A 23,068-nucleotide genomic window follows, 5' to 3' on the forward strand; every position below is an offset into this window, starting at 1 on the left:
CATATTCAGAATTCTGTTTAGACACAGATTTCCCTTGTAGTTCCTTTCAGGCCACCCCCGATGGCTCCCCGTAACCCCCCCTCCCCTAGCCCGGAGCCCCATCCTCAGCCCTGCCCGCAGCCCACCCTCATTGGTTTTCTCCTCAGCCTTTCTTTTCCTTCCAGAATCTGAGGTTTGGTGTTCTCCCTCCTCTTTGTGAAATCCATCTGGTCTATTCTTAACCCATTCATTCCTGTTTTGTAACGCTCCTGCCCTTTTTTTCTTGGTCACCATGACAAAAGGTGGGGGTGGGGGGCTGCCTCATACAAGAGTGCTGCTATTTTGGGGGCTGAAGGCTTTTCCTTTCTTCCCTTCCCAGTTCCTTGGCTGGTCTAATAATTAAATCGACATAAGACAGATTAACAGGAGAAAAAAAAAATTAATTAGCATGTACGGGAGCTCATGGAAATAAAAGACTCAAAGGAGTGACCAAAGCAGGCAACTCTTAGACCTTTTACACAAAGAAACAGTACATTTGTGATGAATTGACAGGACAAAGAAGTTTGGGCTTGGGGTGGGGAATCAGTAAAGAAGTAACAAGGTTTCTTTATACAGTCTTCTCCAGCTAGGAGGAGAGAGTACCTTTCACAGGGAGATTTATCTCCGGCTTTCAGGACAAAGGGTCAGACAGTGCCTGGCTCACACCGGCTCTTTCTTATGTAACTTTAATTCAAAATAATCAATATGCCCCAGTAGCATTTTGGGGGCAGCCTTCCCTGAACCCATCACTGTGAATACTTATATTAATACTTTCTGCCCATGTTACAAAAACAAGGTTTGATTCACTAAGGTCCCAGATGGATGCAAAAGGTTTTACTTACTTTGCAGTAAGTTTCCTTCTGTGGGTATAAACTATAAACTAGTATTGAATTCAGGGATATCTCTAGTTCAGGGACATTTTCCCTTCCTGGTTGGCTTGAGCAATCACTTAGCTGTTGAATTAGAGGAAACATTTTAAAGTAATGAGTGGGGGGTGGGGGGAAGGAAAAGAAAAAAAAATGAGTGGGGTTCTGCTTGTGGGTTATTTTTCTGTTGAGATTCTCGGAGCATCATATGTGAGGGTGTGATGATGAATTCTTGACTTTTACTTCTTTTCATACGGAAGGCAGTAAAGAGCTCCAGAAAAATCTATTATGGTATAAACCCGACTCGAAATGTAAGTCTTTCTCATAATAGTAGATGATGTGTAATTTAAATTTTAAAATGTACCAAAGTTGCCAATTTTTAGGAGCTGACCGGTAGATTTAAATACTTAGTTTCATGTCGCAAAGGCTGTAATCTGGTGACACTTTCTCCTACGTCTCTGAGATAAAATGGTCCCTTTTCCCTCCCACTCTCATTAATGGTTTACACGGAACAAAAGCAGAAGTCAGCAAATTTTATATTCCCGTTGAACCTTAAAAGCCAGGTGGGGAGAGGTGTAAGGTTATTTCCATGATTATATTGCTACAATATGAGGAACCATCCTGGTGGTCTGAGGTTCCCGGCGCTCCTGATGTTAGGTCCTCACAACTAGGAATGGCTGGCGACACATTCCCTCAGAGGGGACTGTCAAGACGGATGTGGAGGTCGCGCATTAAAAGCAAAGAGAGTGTGCAGATCGGCCATGGAGGTAAAGGGGCGGGGAACCCAGATTCAGGGACCGGCTGCCTGAGCTCATATCTCAGCTCTACCATGTATTAGCTGTGTGTTGGGGGCATTTACCGTCTGCTCTTTTCGCATCAGCGGCTCCCGGTTCTCTAGAAAGAGCAGCGGTCAGCTCAGATGACAGGGTGGCCCTGATACCAGACAGAGCTCCAGCTCTGAACTCAGGTTCCCTTGCTCGCTGCTGGAAAGCCAGTATTGAGAGACTAGTGCTGGTGGGAAAGGAAAGTTCGCTTTATCCTGGGAGCCAGCCACGTGGGGGTTGGTGGACTCATGTCCCAACGGCCGTCTTCCCTGTCCAGGCCAAGCTGGAGGCTTTCAGAGGGGAAGGCGTGGGAAAAGGGAGGAGGGGGGGCCGCATGCAGGCCAAGCAGGTGCCCGGGCGGTCAGCCGTTTCCGACATGCTCCCAGACAGACTTGCTGGTATCTGCCTGCACTGTTCTCGAATGTGGTTAGGCTTTGTCTTCTGGGAGAGTCTGACCATTGGCGCTCAGGGCCAGTGGTCTGCAGATCTCAAGGAAAGTGAGTTCGCTCTGGTACAGACCGAGGGACTTAGGTCAGCAAGCAATGAGTGCAGGAGTTTCTTGTCATGGGACTGGACATTTGGCACCTTGGTGTTTTCACGTTGGAGCAGAGCAGCCCAGACCGTGAGCGTGGGCTCAGGGCGTGAGACACTTGTCTTACTCTGCGTGATCTTGGACGAGCTACCTGACCTCTCGGAGCCTCCACGGACTCTTCTGAAAAGTGGGGCCAGCGAGAAGTCTTGGCAAACATGTCGGGCAGGGTGCCTGTCGTTTAGGAAATGTGCGTTTCCCCCCTTCCTAACCAAGTTCTGAGTGGATAGGAATACAGTAAAACCTTGGATCGCGAGGAACGTGTTCTGCAAGTGTTCCGCAAGATGAGCAAACATTCCTAATAAATTTTAACTTGATAAACGAGCGATGTCTCACAACATGAGTTGTATGTGATGCTAAGCGTCACATGAACACAGCAGAGTCAGTGGTTCTTGAGATTCGCTTTGATATATGAGTGCTTTGGATGACAAGCATGTGTCTGGAACGAATTACGCTCGCAAACCAAGGTTTTACTGTACTTATTACTAAAGCGACTTTTGATGTACAAGCACTAGTGAAAAAGAAAAGAAAAAAGAAATTCCAAGGATGGGTCCTACCAGAGAAGAAGCTCTGGGGGAGCTTGGGAATAAAAGGTTTGGGAACCCTTAGGCAGGTGCTTTTCGTCGGTTTCTGTTGTGCAGTGTTTCTTTATAGTGGAAGTGTTATCATCGGTTTTCTTTCAAGGACGATTAAATCGCTGTGTTACGTCACCGCGAGGAATTAGCAGCATCTTGTGCTTATTAATTGCTGCCTTGGTGCTCAAACTACCTCGGTTTTTCATTTTTTAAAAATTTTTTAATGTTTATTTATTTTTGAGAGAGAGAGAGAGAGAGACAGAGTGTAAGTGGGGGAGGGACAGAGAGAGAGGGAGACACAGAATCTAAAGCAGGCTCTAGGCTCTGAGCTGTCAGCACAGAGGCCGACATGGGGCTCGAACTCGTGCACCACGAGATCGTGACCTGAGCCAAAGTCGGACGCTTAACGGACTGAGCCACCCAGGTGCCCCAAAGTACCTGGTGTTTTGAGACCAGGTGCCTGTGGATCCAGACAAGCCTGCGTGCTGCCCCCACCCACCGTGAACGTCCGGAAGCTGTGTGGTAGTGGATTATACAGCCAGCCAAGTGAGTGTCATTTAATAGAATGGAAATACTGTCACTGTGATAAAACGTTGTCCTCAGATTAGCATCTCAAAGGAAAACAAATGAAATAGAGCCCTGCCTTCTGCAGCAGGAGAGATTATCTTGGGACCAGCTGGAGGCTGATGGAACTCTCTTTTAGGGAACCAAATAGCTCTGTAATGGGAAAGATCACCGAGTCTCTCCTTCGTTTGTTAGGAAGAACTCTTCGTGCTGGCGAGTGGACCCCCCGTCTCACCCGCAAGTCCAGGATTCCTGCACCTGCCTGGTAGGTTTCTACAGCGTGTTTGATCTTTTCCAAGTCTCAACCTCAAGTAACAGAAATGAGCACACTCCATCTCTAAGGTCTTCATTTTTGTTAACTCGGTGAGTCTGTGGTTGACCTGATGAGCTGGTTTTTGGAAAAGCTTCATTATACGGAGTGGACACTTAGACGATGATGTGGATGTTCTGTGGGTTCCGCAGTGGCCCTGCTATTCATTGCCTGCTGTTCACGATCATTAATGTCCCCGGTGGCATTTATTAAGGAAGTCCGTGGTTTTCAATTCATGATAAAGAAGCTAGAATTGCCTTTTGGCGGAAATTTCCCCGAATTTTAAGGCAGGATGACCTTGAACCTCTTGTCTTGTGCTACCTGTTAAAATCTAAGATACTGGGGCACCTGGGGGGCTCAGTTGGTTAAGCATCTGACTCTTGATTTCAGCTCAGGTCATGATCTCACGGTTTGTGGGTTTGAGCCCCATGTCGGTTTCTGTGCTTACAGCTCAGAGCCTGGAACCTGCTTCGGATTCTGTGTCTCCCTCTCTCTCTGCCCCTCCCCTGCTCGTGCATGCTCTCTCTCTCTCTCTCTCTCTCAAAATAAATATATAAAAACTTAAAAAAAAAAAAAAGCTCAAATATCACCTAGCTATTTGGACTATGGCTGAGTCACACAGAAACGTGCAGAGGTAGGTATCCCACGGTTGGACAGGGGCCTTAGCGATTCATCCTGCACAGGAGAACGGAATGAAATTTATTTGGAAAACTGATTGGAACTGCCCTCAGAGGAAATCCCCAAAGTTTAGTTAATGAAAAGCTATAGGCCTGTTAGCCGCACTCGACAAGCTAACGTGCTATCCTAGTTTACAGAAGAAAAAAAAAAAAAGGCAAAGCAACAATCTCAGTTTAAGTTGATTGAGGATCTGTTAAGGAAAGAAAGGGCCTCCTGACGAACATGTTTCCGGGGGCTTCTGCATTTAGCGGCACAGGGGGCTGAAGGTTCTGTCCTGGATGGACACGACCTGTTTCCTTCTCTGGCGGAGTGTGGGAAGGTGGCTGAGCGCATTGGCACAGCCCTGGGGAGGGCAGGCAGCCGGTGTGCGACCTGAGCCTTCGGTGAGTTCCCCAGGTGTCCCTGTGGCCCAGGCTGACAGTACCCTCAGCTGTGCTTCCTGCTGCTCGGTGGGGACAACCCAGCTCTCTTTGGCGCGAGAGTTTCTGGACACAATGATTGATTCCTCCCTGTCTTGGTTATTCCGTTTAGTCATGAAACCACTAATTTTTCATTCCCTGCTCTTATTGTGCGGCCCTGATTTAATCATCCTGTTACAGCGATGCCTTTTATTACAAGCTGCCTTCGATCCGTTGTAACTAGATTGGATATCAGTGGCCAAGGAATGAATGAATAAATACCAGAACGGTGGATGGAGACGTTCCGAAATTGATGTACGATTTCAGTAACATGCCCGTAGGGAATAAAGGTTCGCGTCAAGTAGCCCGAGGGCCGGACAAGCCTGGTGACACTCTTCCTGGTGACGTGACCTTGCACCTGCACTGACTGTGGGCTACATCACACGCAGCACTTTCCGCAGATTATTTGACTGATGATTGCTTCTTGTCCGTGGCACCTGTGCTCCTTGGGGACGCACTGTGAGAAATGCTGGCCCACACGTTGGGAGGTGGAGAACTCCTGTCCAGGAGACGGGACGTCGAGGTGGAACTCGTGCCTGCCCCAGGAGGAGGGCGCCGTCCCGCAGGCCAGCTCCAAGGAGCCACACTGGGTGCGCAGGAGGAAAGCCTGTGCCCACGGCCAGTTCCCTGCTCTCCGGCGATCACGCGGAGCCCCGTTACCAGTGTTTTGGCAGAAGCCGAAATATTTCTCTCCTCTAAAATTCATACGTTTGCCCAGAAGCCTGCTGTGTGGGATTATGTCCAGTGCACTGGATTGTTATCAAACACGCGAGTGTCTCCGAACCCTACAGCAATGTTGCGGGGTTGGCTGTGATCCTGAGGGGGCTATTCGAAGACATGCCATTGGAGAGCTCCGAGGGGACTGTAAGTGAGCTGGCTCCGAAGGATGAGGGGATGACGTTTCGGGGCTTAACTGTCCCTGGAGGACAGCACAGTAGGACCAAAAACTTGCCGTGAGGAATGAGCATGGCTTCCCACGGACAGTGTGTGGGGGTTGTGTTCGCCTCCTGTGCCTGCTGTAAGGAACTGCATCTTCCTGCAGCCTGGAACCATACCCGGGGCTGAAATCAGGGCGCTCCCCCTGGAGAAGCTGGGGGGGTGTCTGCTCCCGGCCCTCCCCTCTCTGCCGGCTGCCTCACTCCCTGGCTCCTGCCTGCCTTCCTCCAGCCTCGGCCTCTGTGGCCACGCTGCCTCCTCCTGTCTCTCCACCTCCCTCTTCCGAGGGTGCACGTGACTGCGTTAGGGCTCATCCTGATGACCCAGGAGAATCTCCCCTTGCCAACATGCTTACTTTACCAACTCTGCCACGGAAGGTGGCCTTCACTGGTTCCCGAGACTGGGACCTCCGCGGGCCATCGTTCGGCTTACTGCAGGGGTCTTATTCTGACAGAACCAAACGGATAGGGTTAGAAAGAGAAACTGAGGACATCTTCTAGTGGACCCGGCTTCTTGAGAGGAATTTGAATTTTCCTGCAAGGCAGTCCTCTAAATGCAGGGCACTTTCTGGAGAGATGCGTCCAGATGCAGTGGGCAGATTGGAAGGGAGACTGGAGGCAGGGAACCCGTAAAGGGTGTTGGTGAACCCGGCCCCAAGACCACCAATGTTGGCCGACTTCTAATTGATAACAGTTATTCCATTCGGTGTCCTCCCCCATCCTTTCTACCGAGAGCCTGAAAGCACTGTCTCAGTTTATCTCCAGCTCTTACTCAGCTCTTTCCTGGACATCTGAACCAACACACCACCACCAGTGGGGGCGGCTGGGGCCATTTGCACTGTGCAGGTAGGAGAGCACGCTTTAGAGGCCGACGTGAGGGTTGCTGGTGGTGTTAGCTCCCTAGTGTGTGATCGCTCCTGCACCGTCCTGGGAAGCAGATTCTGGATCCCCACGGTGGCAGGGCAGGGCCTCTCCATGCCGTGACTGTCGTGATTCTGAGCGGGCGCCGCCTCCCGTGAGTGCTGGACGGCCGTCTGGTTTCTACTTCAGGCTCTCGTGCGAGAAACACGTGCCTTTGGAATTCTCCCGCTGACCGTCCCTCAGCTAGTTGCCTCTGACTCTTTCAAGTCCATCGAATGCCACATCCCCTCAGCGAGAGTATTTTTTCCCTTTTGAGTTCTTACAAATCCACCCACACTTTCGTACAGAAAAGGATGGAGATTTCCAGAGCGTAATTGATGGCAAAGGTCATGGTGGGATTTGGGTATGATTCTCAAAGGCAGGTGACTCTTAGATTGAGAAATCAGAAGATACGAAGAGCCCCGGATAATTTATTAAAAAGAGAGAGCTAGGGAATGTCGCATTTAAAGTAACGTCATCAGGGGCACCTGGGTGCTTTAGTCGGTTAAGTGTCCTACTTCGGCTCAGTTCATGATCTCACAGGCAGTTCGTGAGTTCGAGCCCCGTGTTGGGCTCTCGTCGAGCTCTCGTCGGGCTCTGTGCTATAGCTCAGAGCCTGGTTCGGATTCTGTGTCTCCCTCTCTCTCTCTGCCCCTCCCCTGCTCACAGTCTCTCTCTCTCTCTCTTTCTCTCTCTCAAAAATAAATTAAACATTAAAAAAATTTTAAGAAAAGTAACATCAGTACACCCGCGTGTGCCTTCTAAATGTGTTTCTGTTTACCTCTCTGGAAACCCTCACAGACGTGTCCCAACAGAAGTGCTGGGGCTCCCTACCTGACCAACCGCCTGGGCCACACTCTGCTGAACCTGTCTGCCTTCCGCCTGGAGGAATATTTGCTGGTGCCGTCTGAGAAATCGAGGTGCGTGCAAGCTGGCTCTGGGTCTTTCCTGCTCTTCAAGTTACTTTGCAAATCCTATGGTTTCGAATGCCAGCGTTCTTAAAGCTCAGACGTCGAATGCTAACCTTGATGCTCATAAAAATGCCGAAGAGACACTGTAGGCCTTAATAAGGTTCCTGACCGCTGGCTGTTCCTCTCGCACACGGAGGGTTGGGGGAGGGGGGTCATATCAATGGAGATTCACTCAGGGAGCTAGAAGAGGTTTTACAGCTTCAGAGAATAAGTACAGCGAAGTTAGCAGCGTAATTTAGTAGTGTCCGACCTCGAGATTTCCCTCTATCTGGGCATCTGATACGCAAATGTGGCTGCAACTGGTATCTTAGGTCTTTTCTGGAAAGCTTTTGTTTTGTGCTGAATTTCCCTGAGCCCGAGGGGGTGAGTCTAGATGAGGAGCATGGGGAGTGAGTGCTTCTCATTGCTTTAAATTGCAACCACATTTGCCACGCCGTCAAATTTCCTAGGACCTCAAGCAAATCCCATGGCTTCAGTACAGAACATCCCTTGGTCAGTCCTCAGGGCCTGCAGACACCCCTGCCCTTTAGCCTTTGACATTCCGGTAACACCCTCCTCCCTGGACACGGCCGCCCCCCCTGTGACTTGCCTGCCTCTCTTCCCAGTCCCATCCCATATGTCATTAAACATGTCCGGGAATCTATTTTTGGAAGGCGGGAGTTTGTATGTCTGGGACTTAGAGTGAAAGGCACTCATTGTCTCTCCAGTGAATTCATTAAAAAAAAAAAAAAATTTTTTTTAATGTTTATTTATTTTTGAGAGAGAGAGAGAGAAAAACAGAGTGTGAGTGGAAGAGTGGCAGAGAGAGAGGGAGACACAGAATCTGAAGCAGGTTCCAGGCTCTGAGCTATCAGGGCCCGCGGGGCTCGAACTCAGGAACCATGAGATCATGACCTGAGCTGAAGTCGGATGCTCAACTGACTGAGCCACCCAGGCGCCCCTCAAGTGAATTCATTTTTGAGTGAATGAATGAATGAATGAATGAATCAGGGAATGCCTTAAGCCTTATTCTTTTGCCTCAGGGAAAGGCAAAATTGCCTCAGGGAAAGGGCACTGTTGATGGAAGTTTGCTCTTCAGGCTTCTTTTATCCAGAGTGTGGGAACCAAAGTTAAATACATGTTTACCTTTCCTCCTTCCTTCTTCCTTCCTTCCTTCTTCCTTCCTTCCTTCCTTCCTTCCTTCCTTCCTTCCTTCCTTCCTTCCTCCCTCCTTCTTTCTTCTTTCTTTCTTTCTTTTCTCTTTTCTTTTCTTTTCTTTTTTTCTTTCATTTGTTCCTCCCTCCTTTCTCCCTCCTTCTTTCCTTCTCCTTTCTTTTCTTTTTTTTCTTTTCTTTTCTTTCTTTTCTCTTTTCTTTTCTTTTTTTCTTTCATTTCTTCCTCCCTCCCTCCTACTCCCTCCTTCTTTCCTCCTCCCTCTTTCTTTTCTTTCTCTTTCTTTCTTTCTTCCTTTCTTTTTTCTTTTTTTCTTTCATTTCTTCCTTTCTCCCTCCTCCCTCCCTCCCTCCTTCTTTTGTCCTCTTTCTTTTCTTTCCGTTTGTTTGTTTGTTTCTTTCTTTCATTTCTTCCCTCCCTCCCTTGTTCCTCCTTCCTTCTTTCTTCTTTCCTCCTGCCCGCCTGCTCTTTCTTTCTTTCTTTCTTTCTTTCTTTCTTTCTTAATAGCCAAACAATAGTGCTTCATCAGCAAAAGGTTAGTTTCAATGGATACAAAATTGCTGTGTAAAATAAGTTTTCAAAATACCTTTCTATAGGTAAAGATTATCCCTTAGTAAAAGCAGGTATCTTTAGGGGTCCCTGGATGGCCCAGTCAGTTGAACATTGACTTTGGTTCAGGTCATGATCTCATGGTTCGGGGGTTCGAGCCCCACGTCCGGCTCTGTGCTGACAGCCCGGAGCCTGGAGCCTGCTTGGAGTTCTGGGTCTCCCTCTCTCTCTGCCCCTCCCCTGCTCATGCTCTTTCTCTCTCTCTCAAAAAGAAATAAACATTAAAAAAAAAATTTAAAAAAGCAAAGTAGCTTTAAATAAAGGTATTTGTTTAGATTTGGGCAGCAGAACAAAGGGGGATTTAGAAGTGAGACAGTGGTGGTCCACCACCCCCCCCCCCCCCCCCCACTCCCTCGCATAACCCTTACCAGGTGGCCCCTGGCTCTGGTGGTTTTACTCACATATACACGGGGTCTGCACTTACCACTTGCAAATGGGCTCCTGGCTCCAACTTTTTTTTTTTTATTAGTTTTTTTAAGTTTTATTTTATTTTATTTTATTTTATTTGAGAGAGACAGTGAGAGTGGGGGAGGGGCAGAGAGAGGGAGAGAGAGAATCTCAAGCAGCGTCCGTGCCACCAACGCAGAGGCCGATGCGGGGCTCAAACTCATGAAACCGTGAGATCGAGACCTGAGCCGAAACCGAGAGTCGGACGCTTAACCGACTGAGTCCCCTGGCGCCCCCCATCCCCAGTTCCACCTTTTCAACAACTTATACTAGTGTAGTTCAGGCCAAAATAACCCAAATAATTTGTGCCTTGATTTCTCATGCCCAGTATTTTTGGAAGCTGAATGGGTTCCAGATGCTACACGGCCCATGCGATATGGGGACACAAGGTGTAGTCCCCACCCGGGAGAACGCACACGGCTGCGTAAACGATACACTAAACAGACCATTAAACCCGGGGTGAGGGTTGATAGGATGGTTGGAAATGTCGGGTACTGTGAGAACCCCACAGAGGAGGAGCGTGCCCCAGCTGGCGTTCCCTGGGACGCCTTCCTGACGAGGTGACGTTTGTGTTGAAGATGGGAGAGGCCCGAGTGTGGAAGACGAAATGATGCCAAGCGGGGTGGCTGGGAATTGTGGGATGGATCGGGTAAATCGGAATAGCTGGTGTGCGGGAGGGATGACCAGTAAGTAAAGTCGTTAGCATGCAGGTGATCAAGCCGTGTCCTGGGCAGGGCGGCGCCTCCTGACAAACCGTGAGTTCTGGGAAGGACACTTTGTAATATGGCAGGGTCGTCCCTGGCGAGCCTTAGCCGTGCCTGCTGGGTGTGTGGGGTCCTCCCTGGACGCCTGGCTCCGGGCCGTGTCCTTCTGTGCTCGGAGCACCTGTGTGGTCATGTCACCAAGGCTGGACGCTCAGGGGGCTGCTGTCCTCAGGCTATCCTAACTAGTTTAACTGTGACACAGTGCCCTCTGGTGGGACATCCGGACTCGCTGATTAAAGCACTAACACCTGTTACTGTTACCAGGCTTGGAGGCTGGTCTTTTGGAGTGCAGATCCCCGATCAAGTTCAAGGTGCGGATGCAAACACATCAGAACGAAACTCTGTGGCAAAGGTAATAACTTTCCTCTTCTTTCTTCTCGTGTTAGAAAGCGTCGCGTCGGGGGAAGCTCGGCGTGCAGATACGTTTGTGGGCCTGAGAGCAAGCCCCAGTGTTTGCAACTTAAATAAAAACAGTCGACAAAAGAGAAAGTGAGTCACTTACCTTTAGACCATAGAGCAATGTAGCGAGTAACTTTACTGCTTTTTGTTAAGACCAGAATTCGCCCGAGGGGACTAGAGGAAATGAAAACACAATCATGTATGTATGTATTTATTTAGTTACTTATTTTTAACGTTTATTTATTTTGAGAGAGAGAGTGTGAGCACATGAGCAGGGGCGGGGCAGACAGAGACAGGGAGACAGAGAATCCCAAGCAGGCTCTGCATTGTGGAGCCCAACATGGGACTTGATCTCACAACCGTGAGATTGTGACCTGAGCTCAAATCGACAGTTGGACGATTAATTGATTGAGCCACGCAGGCGCCCCAATAATCTATTTTTAACCACGCCCATTGTCAGAATAACTGAAGGCACCCCTAATTTCCCTGGTGGCTAAGGAGCTCTTCCATTATGCACTTAAGTTCCCCTTCTTTAGAAGGCTGCAGGGACCCAGAGCCAGCACAGAGGAGAGGTGTCTGTCTCCCCAGGACCGCGTGTAGGGGTCTGGGTTTTTAAGCCCTTCTGGGACCGTCCCAGCGAACTAGAAATGTTTCCCTTGGCATCGCTGAGAATTTGTCAACGGGCTCTTCAGTTGTAGGAGAATGGGCGTTTTTAAAATGCCCATTTAAAACTGGAATAGAGGAAAGATGCCTTTACCCACCAGTGGGAGCTCAGAGGCGGTCAGTCACAGCAGAAGCTTCTCCAAGGAAAGAAGTCAACCCAGTCTTCAGATGGGAAAAGACCAGAGATTCAAAGCTTTTGTTCCCAATGATTGGTGAACAAGTTTGATGTGGGTCTCGCCTGAGAGAGGAATCTGGAAAGAGTCGATTGCGGTGGTGTTAGGTCTCTTTGCAAACCCCCGTTGTATAATTAATGCAGTAAGGTCAGCCTTTGCGAGCTCAGGCAGGCGCCCTCCCTGCGTTGTGATGGGACTTCCGTGGTTCAAGGAAACCTGGAAAGGTGAGGGCAGGTGCATGCTGGGCCTTTGCTCAGTGCCGTCAAGGCTCTGTACAGGTATTTCAGTAGGTAATCTGTGAGGAACGTATTAACATTCATGCTTCACGCTATGATCCCCGAAGGAAGTTGTGACAGTCATATTTCATGAGGCAACTGCTGACGAAGAATTTAAGTCACTGTGTAGACATGGTCAGACAGCCCTCCTTTAGGGATCTCTTCCTTTGCAGGCAACACAGAGGAGAAGATTTATAGCTCTATATGAAAAGGTATGAATACCAAGATTCATACGTTGGTAGAAAAATCACCTAAAATGTATTCACTGGTTCTCGAACATAAGACATGGCCGGTATTCAAATATGCCAAGTTGGTAGAGAGAATCTGTTCATTTCCTCTATGAATTTTTTACTTTTTAATCTATACCAGCCTAGAACATTCTTCCTAGTGGGTCCCTGTTCTTTGCTTGCAGACGCTTAGGGCCTAGGACTTCCCTAGATCTCTGCGTTGGTGATGAGGGTGCGTGATTCATGCGTTTACCTGACCCCGTTCCTCTCGGGTTAGTCTTCTGTGCTGACGTGTTTTGAGCAGTGACTTCTGCAGTTTCTCATGTTGTTTGGCGTGTACTTTGCCAGGCACGGACGTGCAGGGGGGTGGGATCCGACCCTTGGGGCCATGGGCTCCTTTTCAGGAGGCCCGGGAATCAGGGGACCGCAGCAGGCTGGGAAAGGCACCTGCTGTCCGCGGTTCCCGACGTGCGGTGGGCGGCTCATGTCAGGTCAGATTATTGCATTTGCTTTTCAGTAATTAGCTACAGGCCTTTACTCTGGGTTTCAGGGCACGTTCGCAAGACTCCGCACGGTTCTCAGTCTTTTTTGTAGAGAGAATGGAGAATTTGCATGGAAATAGGCCTGAGATGAATAAACGTATTGTATTGTAGAATGTCTGTCCTGGGAGCTTCGCGAGCTGCTTTGCTCACACCTGGAGTGTTTAGCGTGTTTGATCAATACACCTTCTAGAATGTATGCACTTCCGATCAGAAGGCACGTTTCCCTGCCTGGGGTTTGGCACACCTTCTCTGATTTGCAGCGGAATTGTGGGCATCTGAACATTCATCCAATGGTGTTTTTTTCTTTTTTTTTCACAACTACTTAGTTGCTTTCCTGAGAAACTATTGCTCATGATTCCTGACATGAAAGGTCTGTTTTGAGCTATCGTAATGTGTTCTTGAAGCAGATTAACTTCCTCTGCCAGTTACTGGATTCTCCTGCATCCTGTTGTATGATCAGGCGGTGAAGGAAATCCCACAGCTTATTTCCAGAACATAGAAATATCATTCTTCAGAAAAGAGAAATGAAGGAAGGAAGGGAAGGAAGGGAAGGAAGAAAGAAACAAAGAAAGCAAGAAGGAAAAGAAAAGAAAGGAAAAGAAAAGAAAAGAAAAGAAAAAGGAAAAAGAGAGAAAGAGAGTCCTTTGGACCCTGCTAAGTCTGAAATGTTAATTTTCAGATGACCCTGAAGCGTGCGTTGCTTACTTACAGAATTGTAAATGTCTCCCAAGTAAGGGCCAGTGTACAGAGCTGAGATGAAGTTTGAGAATGCGGCAAACTCTGTGAAGTCAGCAACCCTTGCCGAGAGAATTCTTGCGGCTGACAACCAAGCCGTTGTTGCCACGAACAGGGGACGCGAGTTCACGTAGCTCCCGCGTCCGTGGGGTCGGGCTGCTGTGGGCTGTGCGTGGCACGCGGTCCAGGCGTCCCTCCCTGGGGGGTGCTCCCTAACCGGGACCTGGCCCTGCTCCCCGACATGCTCCCCACTTCCAGTCTCCGTGGCCACTGACTGCTCTCTGTCGGTTGTTTCTCCATCACCCGGGATGGGTACCCGTGAAGACGACATTTGGAAATACACCTTTCGGGCAACTTATCTGGCTGCTTCCTGCCCGTAGAGAGCTGGGCTCAGAGGCCTTGCCATTTGCTGTGTGGTCCACCCTGCGTGACGCCCTGTGGGCTTGCCGTGTATCCGCTTGGTTCTTTCTGAGACACGCCGCTCTCTCTACAGTTACCCAGTGGGGTTCGGGCGATGTCAGGGTACCACGGGCGTCACCCCTGAGGTTCCCAGATGACCTTCTGTCCCCGGAGAGCATCAGTTAGCACGACCACCCTTCCGGGTTCTTCGAGGAGTTTCTGGCTGCCATCCCCCTGACTTGGTCTCCATTCTGGGGCCGTCTCTTGACTTTCTGCCTCCCGATCTCCACAACCCAAGTCAAGGAGTGTGCTGGGCAATTTTGACCTTGGAAGTTACCGCAGGTGACACTTTTACAGAGGTGTTGTTACCGCGTAGTTTGGCACCCATGTTTTCAGTTTCGTACACCAGGTTTCTTTAAAGTTTTTCTCCTGTAATTTCCAGATTTCTCTCTTTGTCACCCACTTGCTGATGTATACGTAAAAGAATTTGTTACACAGTCTTAGATCTGCGTAGGCTCTCCCTTGACGACCACAGGACGTCCTGGGTTCTGTAGTTAGTAGGGCCCAGGCGAGCTGGCGTTAAAAAAAAAAAAAACAACTGGCAAAGATTTCTCTACGAACTTCAACTATGTGAAGAAGGAGGTGAGCCGTGCCGGGTGGTGTGGAAGAGATACGGGTCTGTTTTCTGAATTGCTTCTTCAAGTGGGATACCCGAGAAAGGCTTGTCTTGTAGGCAAGTTTTGGTTTTTGTTTTTTTAAACCACACGAGCAATAGTTCACTTAGCCGTTCCCGGGAGCACAGTAGCTGCTCCCAGGGCCCTGGTGGGAAGACCGAGGAGAAGAAAGCCTGTTCGAAGCCCCCGGGGTGTGACCCTAACTCTGCAGACTGTGGCGGACTTGGATGTGTTCCTCCGAGCGCTGACTTTCTGGGGACGGTTCTACAGTCTTCAGGCAATGTCGTCTGTCACGAAAGACAGCGCTGTCTGGAGAAATGAGCTGTCCCGCCGATGGAATTAAGACCAGAAGCTGCCAGGTGGTTCATTAGATTTCTCGAAGACACTCCTCAGCTTTCCAGACTGAGTACATTTTTTTAAAAACCTGTCTATTAAAATACTGATATCTTGGACTATAGATACTGACGGTTCCATTGGTGTTGGTTCTGCTACATCCCGTCCCAGCTTTCATAACATTGTCTGTTTCCTGTTCTTGCCTCCTTCCTTCTCTCTCCTGTCTGACAGGCGCACTCTTTTATTCTCCATGCTCAGCAAATGCTCAGTGCAATTTATTTTGAGAAATAAGGTCCCACATTCAGTTATTAACTTGAAAGTAATCATTTCTTTCTTTTTTTTTTTTCTTCCCCCTGATCATTTTCTCCGCTTTTAATTTGCAGGTCAAATTTTATTAGCTTACCAACCGAGAAAGAAGAAGAAAAATGATGGGTTCAGGTTCCTTTTTTGCTGTGAGAATATAATTATAGAGCAACATTCACATTTGTTCTGGGTAAAATTCGTCTATTTTTAGCTGGAAATTATATGCTTGAGATAAATATAAAATTAGCAGACTGAAATTTACTGCTCACTGCCAGCCGTGCGGGGACATTGCCCTGAGTCCCACGTTCAGGTGCTTTGAAGCTAATGGACACATGTCCCTGGTGTCTGGGAGTAGCTGACAAAGACTTAGGGGCTAATTTCACGAGAGCCATTACTCTATTTTTCTGTTTTAGGTGTGGTACAGTCAGAAGGGTTTTCATTCCCTCCCGTCCTACTTAAATCATCTGAACAACCTTATATTGTGGACACACCTACCCCCTGCTGCGGACTGGAGACAATACGGTAACATTCTTTTCTGTGCATAATATAATTTACTGCTGTCGTAAGACAGTGCTTTGAAAGGTGAAAGAAGCAGAAAAGATCAAGCCCACCAATGTGAAGCGTGATGAGAGCACTTCAACTTGGCAGCCTCTTTGTGTATAAATACAGGCAAAGTGGCAGACCCTATCTGCCTCTGACTGGTGTCATTCACCCCCTTTACTGTCTTGCAGATATGATCTCTATACTGTGAGGGGTAGAAACATGGCTGAGGGTTCTCTCCTTGTGATGTCAGTATCTTATGGAAGCAAGAATAATTTCTTTTTGTAGAAAGTACAGATCACCCTTATTGTTGGAAAGGTGAACATCGTAATCTGGTCTTCACTCATCAATGATCTGAGCTGATCATGGACTTACTACCTATGTGTTCACATTTTGACACGCTGACATTATTTAGTATTTATTTGAAAATGACTTATTTTTGTTTTTTTTGTTTTTTTTTCTTTTTTTTAAATTTTTTTTTTTTAACGTTTATTTATTTTTGAGACAGAGAGAGACAGAGCATGAACGGGGGAGGGTCAGAGAGAGGGAGACACAGAATCTGAAACAGGCTCCAGGCTCTGAGCCGTCAGCACAGAGCCCGATGCGGGGCTCGAACCCACGGACAGTGAGATCGTGACCTGAGCTGAAGTCGGATGCTTAGCCGACTGAGCCACCCAGGCGCCCCGAAAATGACTTATTTTGAAAAACAGACCCATGTTCACTTCTGGAATCCAGGGTGAATTTATTGATTTAAGGGGGTGTTATTTGCTTCCCTTGGGTGGGATGAATTGTAATAATCAAATTCTTTCAGTTTCTTAAAAAAGAGAAAGAAATGAATTCTCTAAAGACCAACAAGCCATACCCATCGTGATTTATTCACAAGATACACCTGTTGAAGCATGAGTTGCCACGGAAGTCAGTGCCATGCGATTACCCCCGTGTGTTCTCCCTTTACCCCAGCCTTATCTTTTACTTCCATATTGGTTTTCCCTTACCCACCAATGTTTTCATAAAACAGGATTTAGTTATTTTGTGACAGCATAATTATGTTGGAACGAGAACAGGTAATATAAAAAGTAAAAATGCGCATGCCTAGGAAAAGTAGAAAAAAAGTGCGAGCCCCTCGAATGGCGGACAGCAGACCTTTAAATTCTCTCCTTTCCCCAGAACTAACACCTGAACCCTTTCTCCCCATCTGTCTGGATGCTAGAATTTCTTTTCTTTTCTCCACAGTCACACTAGTCTTACACGGATTCCTTCCCAACTGCTAGCAACAGACTTCCAGTAGGTCTCTTGATTGTAGCCAACTCTCTGCCCTCCCACACATGGCTTCCAGATTGTTCTTTTTTTTTAATGTTTATTTATTTTGAGGGGAGGAGGGGCGGAGAGAGAGGGAGAGAGAGAATCCCAAGCAGACTTTGTGTGTTACCACAGAGCCCAATGTGGGGGTCGATCTCACGCACCCTGAGATCATGACCTGAGCCAAAAGGGTTAGAACTTGACCGACTGAGCCAGCCAGGCACCGCCGGATTGTTCTTTGTAGCGCATTACTCTGCTCATGGCATTCTCGTTTTCAAATATACATAAAGGCTGTCTACTAAGTAAAGTGCATAGCCCTCACTCCGTCAGACAAGGTCAAGCAGAATTTGGCCCCAGACAACCTCAATGGTCTCTCATGAGGAGGTCAGACTGGACTCCCCCCCGGAACTTGAAAGGCTGCTCTGATTCTCTTGCGTTTCCAACACCTCCAGTAGCTCTCGGCCATACTTTCGCCCAAGGTTCAAAGTTCCTTGTTGGGGAAGGGCCCCCCCGGAAAGCACTTCTATCCATGCCCCTCGGAAGTGACCTCTCACTTAGCTGGGGGAGGACAGCAGAGCCTCTGTTGTCAGCAGGACCTAGAGCCACATCCTGGCCCCGTGACTTAACCTACCCAGAGTCACCGCCACTGGGTGATTTTCCCGAACCTTGGTTTTCCCATCAGTGAAGTAAGCTAATACGGCCCACCTTACAATACCGATAGGACGTGAAATGACACCATGGGCGTCAAATTTCTGCATGGGACCCTCGCACACCTCACACACCTAAGAAACACCGCTCTGCTGTGTCCCAGGCGACTGACCAAATGTCCCTTCCTAAATGACTGGATTGTGTCACTACCAAAATGTACTTTGACTCCTAAGAGCTTGAGTTACACATACAAGCCTTACCTTGGGTTCCAGTTGTGAGCCACAGTCTTGGTCGAGCCCCTGTGTCGTGGGTCACTGCCCGGGGTCACGGGAGCAATGCTGACCGATGCCGGTGTCGGTCACTCGTGTCTCATGTCACTGCTTCCTGGTGACCAGACGCCCCCGATGACGTCCATCCCTCTTGAAAGGAGGGGGCTCTGTGGAGAAGTCGTGCTGCCTTGAAAAATGCATTTATCCTCTGTTACTGGAAACGTGAATACTTTGTTTATGTCAGAATTTCAGTTCTCATTTGCCTTGTTTATGCAGTCGTCACGGGGAAGGAAGGTTTGTGCGGTAAGTAGGGAGCGCACAAGTCACAGCACCCCAGTGGGGTGATGCGGCAAAGAGCTCGTAGGCAAGTCTCTGAGCAGAAACGCTCTCTACGTCCCGGATGCTTCCTGTTCATCCGGGGATAAGCTGGGCTGCAACTGTGTGCTCCGTGGCTGCAGACAAACAACCGCTTGCCTCGCGTGGAGCTTGGATGAGCCCCTGAGAGCAGAGCCTGTGTCCCGGCAGCCCCCCAGAACTGGGCCCCAGAGCCTCTGCCCCAGTGGCCCCCCAGAACCGGACCCCACCCCAGGCACCGCCAGCTGAATGCGCAATCACCGTACCACCCAGACACGCAGCCTGCTCTCATCACTGCGGTCCCGTGACAGGGTCTTGGGGACACAGACATCCCTGCCTTAGAGATGAAGGGACTTTCTGGCCACTGACCTAGACCACCCGATAGGAGTCTCCAGAGCCCAGGTCGGCCACCTTGCTGGGTCCCGGGGGGTTGGCAGCTTGTCAGAGCCCATAATTATAAGCATAAAACTCAACATAGGGCAGACCACGGGTGGCCCGTTCAACGGGCAGGATTTTGTCAACTACCGGCAGGCGTGCGCTGACTTACGAGGAATACATGTGTCTCATACATACCCACCATGAGTTCTCCCAGGCAGAGCTCTCTTCCTGCCTGGCTGTGAGTGCCGCCCAGGTGTTGTGCTCTGTGACTGCAGCGTGGCCGGACCCGCCTGGGGATCGGGACGGGGACTTTACCAGTGCTCCCCACAGCCTGGGGGACAGGCGTGGGCGTGGGAGCTCGCCCAGGGATGAGAGGGACGCGGAGTGGATTCCACGTCAGAGGCTTTGTTCCTTCCTGGGCTCTGCATCGGCAGCCTAGGCATGCTGCGTGTCACATAACACTTCTCAGGGTTCCCAGGGAAATTCAGTCAGTTGAGGTCAAACCCCAGATCTGAACTTTCCTTTTCCACGCACACCCCATGGGCATTTGGCAAGTCTTGTCCCTTCTGCACTTGAAATCCTGAGTGTGCCTATTTTCACCAATGCTCACCCGGCCCGGACACCACCTGCTCTTGCTTGGTGCAGGCCCCAGCCCCTTGTGGGGCCCCTGTGCTCCCCTTGACCCTGGCCCCAAGGCTTAGGTCTCCGGAAGTGCCCTCGGTGGACCTGTCCCTGTGATCATGGCATCCCTCTGGCTTCCTGTATCTCTTACGATAAAAACCAGACTCTCACTGTGACCCACAGGGTCCCCCCAGGTCAGCCCCTCATCTCGCCCCTCCCCGGGCAGCCACACGGGCCCTTGGCCTTCATCCGCACAGGTTCCCGTGTTCCCTTCCCCAGGATCTTCTCTCCATCTGCACGGCTCATTCCCCCGTTGTACGTGTGTCCCCTATGCTGTCCAGTTGTCCGTCATCCCCCCTGGGGGGAAATCACAGAAAACCAAAACCAAAACACCAAGCCAACCCTGTCTGTCCCTCACAGGCCACCTCACATGACCCTTCGGTTCTGCACCATGTGTCTGAGTTCTTCCTGTTCTAGCTGCTCTCTTCTTTCTTATTCCCCAGGTTTTTATTTAAATTCTAGTCAGGTAATGTACAGTGTAGTCTTGGCTTCAGGACATACGACACCCAGTGCTCATCCCAACAAGCACCCTCCTTAATGCCCGTCATCCATTTAGCCCATCCCCCGGCCACCTCCCCGCCCCCCCCCACCCCCCCCGCATCAACCCTCAGTGTGTTCTCTGTATGTAAGAGTCTCTTATGGTTCGCCTCCCTCCCTGTTTTTAACTTATTTTTCCTTCCCTTCCCCTACGTTCATCTGTTGTTCCTTAAGTTCCACATATGAGTGGTTTTTCGGTATTTGTCTTCCTCTGACTTATTTTGCTCAGCATAATACCCTCCAGTTCCATCCACGTTTTTGCAAATGGCAAGATTTCATTCTTTTTCATCTCTGAGTAATACTCTTTTGTATGTATATATCTATATATCTATATCTATATCTATATCTATATCTGTATCTGTATCTATAACATCTACGTCTACATCTATCTACGTCTACATCTAGACTGGTGTCCTTATCAGTTCATCAGTCGATGGACACCTGGGCTCTTACCCTAGTTTGGCTGTTGTGGATCGTGTGGGCTAGATCCACAGTAGTCCCACTGTGTGCACATTGGTGTCACCTGAGAATTTTGAGCAATATAGATTTCTGTTGCAGACCCAAGAGAGATTCTGATCTGAATGTCAGGAGATTTTAAATGACCCAGGTGATGCCATGGACAGCCAAGTTTGGGAAACACCGGGCCACCGTGGGGACCTTCGGGCCTCGAGGATAATTTCATCCCTGAGGCAGGGGGATAAAGAGTATGTGGGGATCAGGTAAAGAGTCTCACCCTCACTGCCCCCTTGTGCTCACGTGCTGGGACCACCTGCCACCTTGAGACACCTGCTGGGGGCGGGGCGGGACAGCTGTGCGTCCAGAGCCAGAAAAACCTCTTCTTCTCCTTCCCACCCAGCCTTCCTCCTCATTGGTCCCTTTCCATCTGTATCCTCTGGAGGCCACAGCTCACTGGGGTGCCAGGAGCCCCGGGGAGGAAGTGGGCAAGGTCAGCGCAGCTTGCTTGTGGGGATGATGATGTGCCCATAGTCGGGGCAGGGATGAGCCCAGGAGCAAGGAGTGACACAGATAATGGCTTGCCCTGCATTACTTATGCTAAGATAAAGCCTCCAGGCACGCATCCCCAGTTCCTAACGAGAGACCCCCCAGCGTGAGAACTGGAGGTCATGTCAGATCGGTTTAGCAGAGCTGCTGAAGGAACAGCTTGCAGGTATTGGGAACCAGCTGTCATCAGTGACCTCCAGCCTGAACGTTAAGGGTCTGGAGATACTCGCGAGCACGTGGGGACGGTGCGGAGACATCCTAGGATGTGAGGACTCCAAGCTCAGAGCAGCATCAGGACCAGCCTCCGCTTTGCCCAGATCAAGGAGGGACAGCAACAGACAGGCAAGTCACAGCCATCACACCCAGCCTGGCGACCAGGAAATGCCCCACGCCCCAGGGAGGGGACGCTGCACACCCCCAGAAGGTCTTGTCCTGGGACACGTCTTGTGAGTTTACCCCCACAGGAGCACCAGGAAATGTGTGAACTCTGGGAAACACAAGAAGACAGATAAGACAGAGAGGCCAGGCTGAGATGAAAAAGAAAGCTGACTGTTACCCCACGTGGCAAGCATCCTGCAGTATGTACATGTATCGAATCCGCAGTTGTACACCTTAAACGGACACAATGTTCCATGTCAGATACATTTCAGTAACAAAGGAACTGGCTAAGACCAGATCGTAATACACATTTTCCCTGGATACAGAGAAGCACATTATTGATCGCCAAGTTCTCTCCCTCACTCAGAATTTTTGATGTAAAGGGGTAACCACGAAATATTCTCTAAGAACACAGAGGAAAAAGATAATAGCAGAACTGACACCGGGAAGAGAAACAGAGGAATTAGGTGGAGAAAGGAAGTGGACGGACACTGATTAAGGGAACAAACAGCGATGTCAGAAGAAAACCACCATCAAGAACCAAACAAAACAAGTCTGGGCCAGTGGGAGGGTTTGCCGTGATCCTGGCAAAATTCCTGAGCTGGGAGCTCTGGAAATAGGAATCATCGATAAGCAATCCTGCTGAATGTTCAAAGGTTCAAAGATAAAGGCAGCATTTTTTTAAAATAAAGCTATAAATAGCGAAATCCGATTAGTTTTAAAGTAATACAAATAAAAGACCAGCTTCTGATTGAAAAATTCCCTCTGAGACCTCCTCTTCACCCAGGGGTTATTTCGAAGAGCGTTGTTTAAATTCTAGGTTTTTGAGATTTGCCCGCTGTCTTTCTCTCATTGATTTCTAGTTCGATTCACTGTGGTCAGAGAATGCATTCTGCATATTTTAATTATTTTAGGTTTGGCTGAGGTTTGTTCTGAGGTCCAGATGTGGTCTGTCCGGGGGCCATTTCCACGGGTGATTAGAAATGTGTATTCCACGGCTCTGTGGGTGGTTGTGGGCTCCAGTGCATCCATATCTTGGCTGGTTTTCTGTCCGATGGTTCCATAAATGCAGAGGCGGAGGTATTGAAATGCCTAAATATAACGGTAGATTTGTTCATGTCTCCTTTCAGCAGGGTAAGGTTTTGATTCCCTCATTTTGAGGCTCTGAAGGTTGGGGCTCACACTGTACCGAGCTCTGCCTTTTGACAGACATGCTCACGTTGCATGGGCTTTACCCACCCATGAGCTTAATTCTGACACTTCATTGTTGATTTTGTTTCCTCTGTTTCTTCTTGCTTCCCTTTGAGAGGCTTGATCAGCTTTTCGGGATTCTGTTTTGATTTATTTGCGCTGTCCTCAGTGTATCCCTCCATCTAGTTTCCTCAGCAGTGGTTCTGGGTAGACATGTGTGGCTGTCACATTCTACTGCTCCTGATGGTTCCCGTTTTGCAGGCTTCTGTAGTGGCTTGTCTGGGATACACGGGAAGCTGCAAGGACACCAGGAAGTTCACTGCCACCTGCCACGCTGTTCCCCACGTCCCGAGGGCCCCAGACACCTGCCGCCTTCTTTCCAGCTGGTGTGTGATGTCTGGGTCCTCG

At 49.2% G+C, this 23,068-nt stretch overlaps 1 protein-coding gene across 1 annotated transcript in view; it reads left to right on the forward strand.

Annotated features, from left to right (window-relative positions):
* Positions 1 to 23,068, forward strand: part of LOC132679001 (ATP-binding cassette sub-family A member 13) — a 301,866-nt gene that overhangs the window by 162,403 nt on the left and 116,395 nt on the right. Inside the window, exons 29-32 of the mRNA XM_060632081.3 lie at positions 3,632 to 3,701; positions 7,519 to 7,637; positions 10,925 to 11,012; positions 15,797 to 15,905. Of these exons, the coding sequence (XP_060488064.3) occupies positions 3,632 to 3,701; positions 7,519 to 7,637; positions 10,925 to 11,012; positions 15,797 to 15,905 (386 nt within the window). The remainder of the gene's footprint in view (positions 1 to 3,631; positions 3,702 to 7,518; positions 7,638 to 10,924; positions 11,013 to 15,796; positions 15,906 to 23,068) is intronic.

Source organism: Panthera onca, chromosome A2 (genome assembly GCF_046562875.1).
Source record: "Panthera onca isolate mPanOnc1 chromosome A2, mPanOnc1 haplotype 2, whole genome shotgun sequence".
Taxonomy (NCBI): domain Eukaryota; kingdom Metazoa; phylum Chordata; class Mammalia; order Carnivora; family Felidae; genus Panthera; species Panthera onca.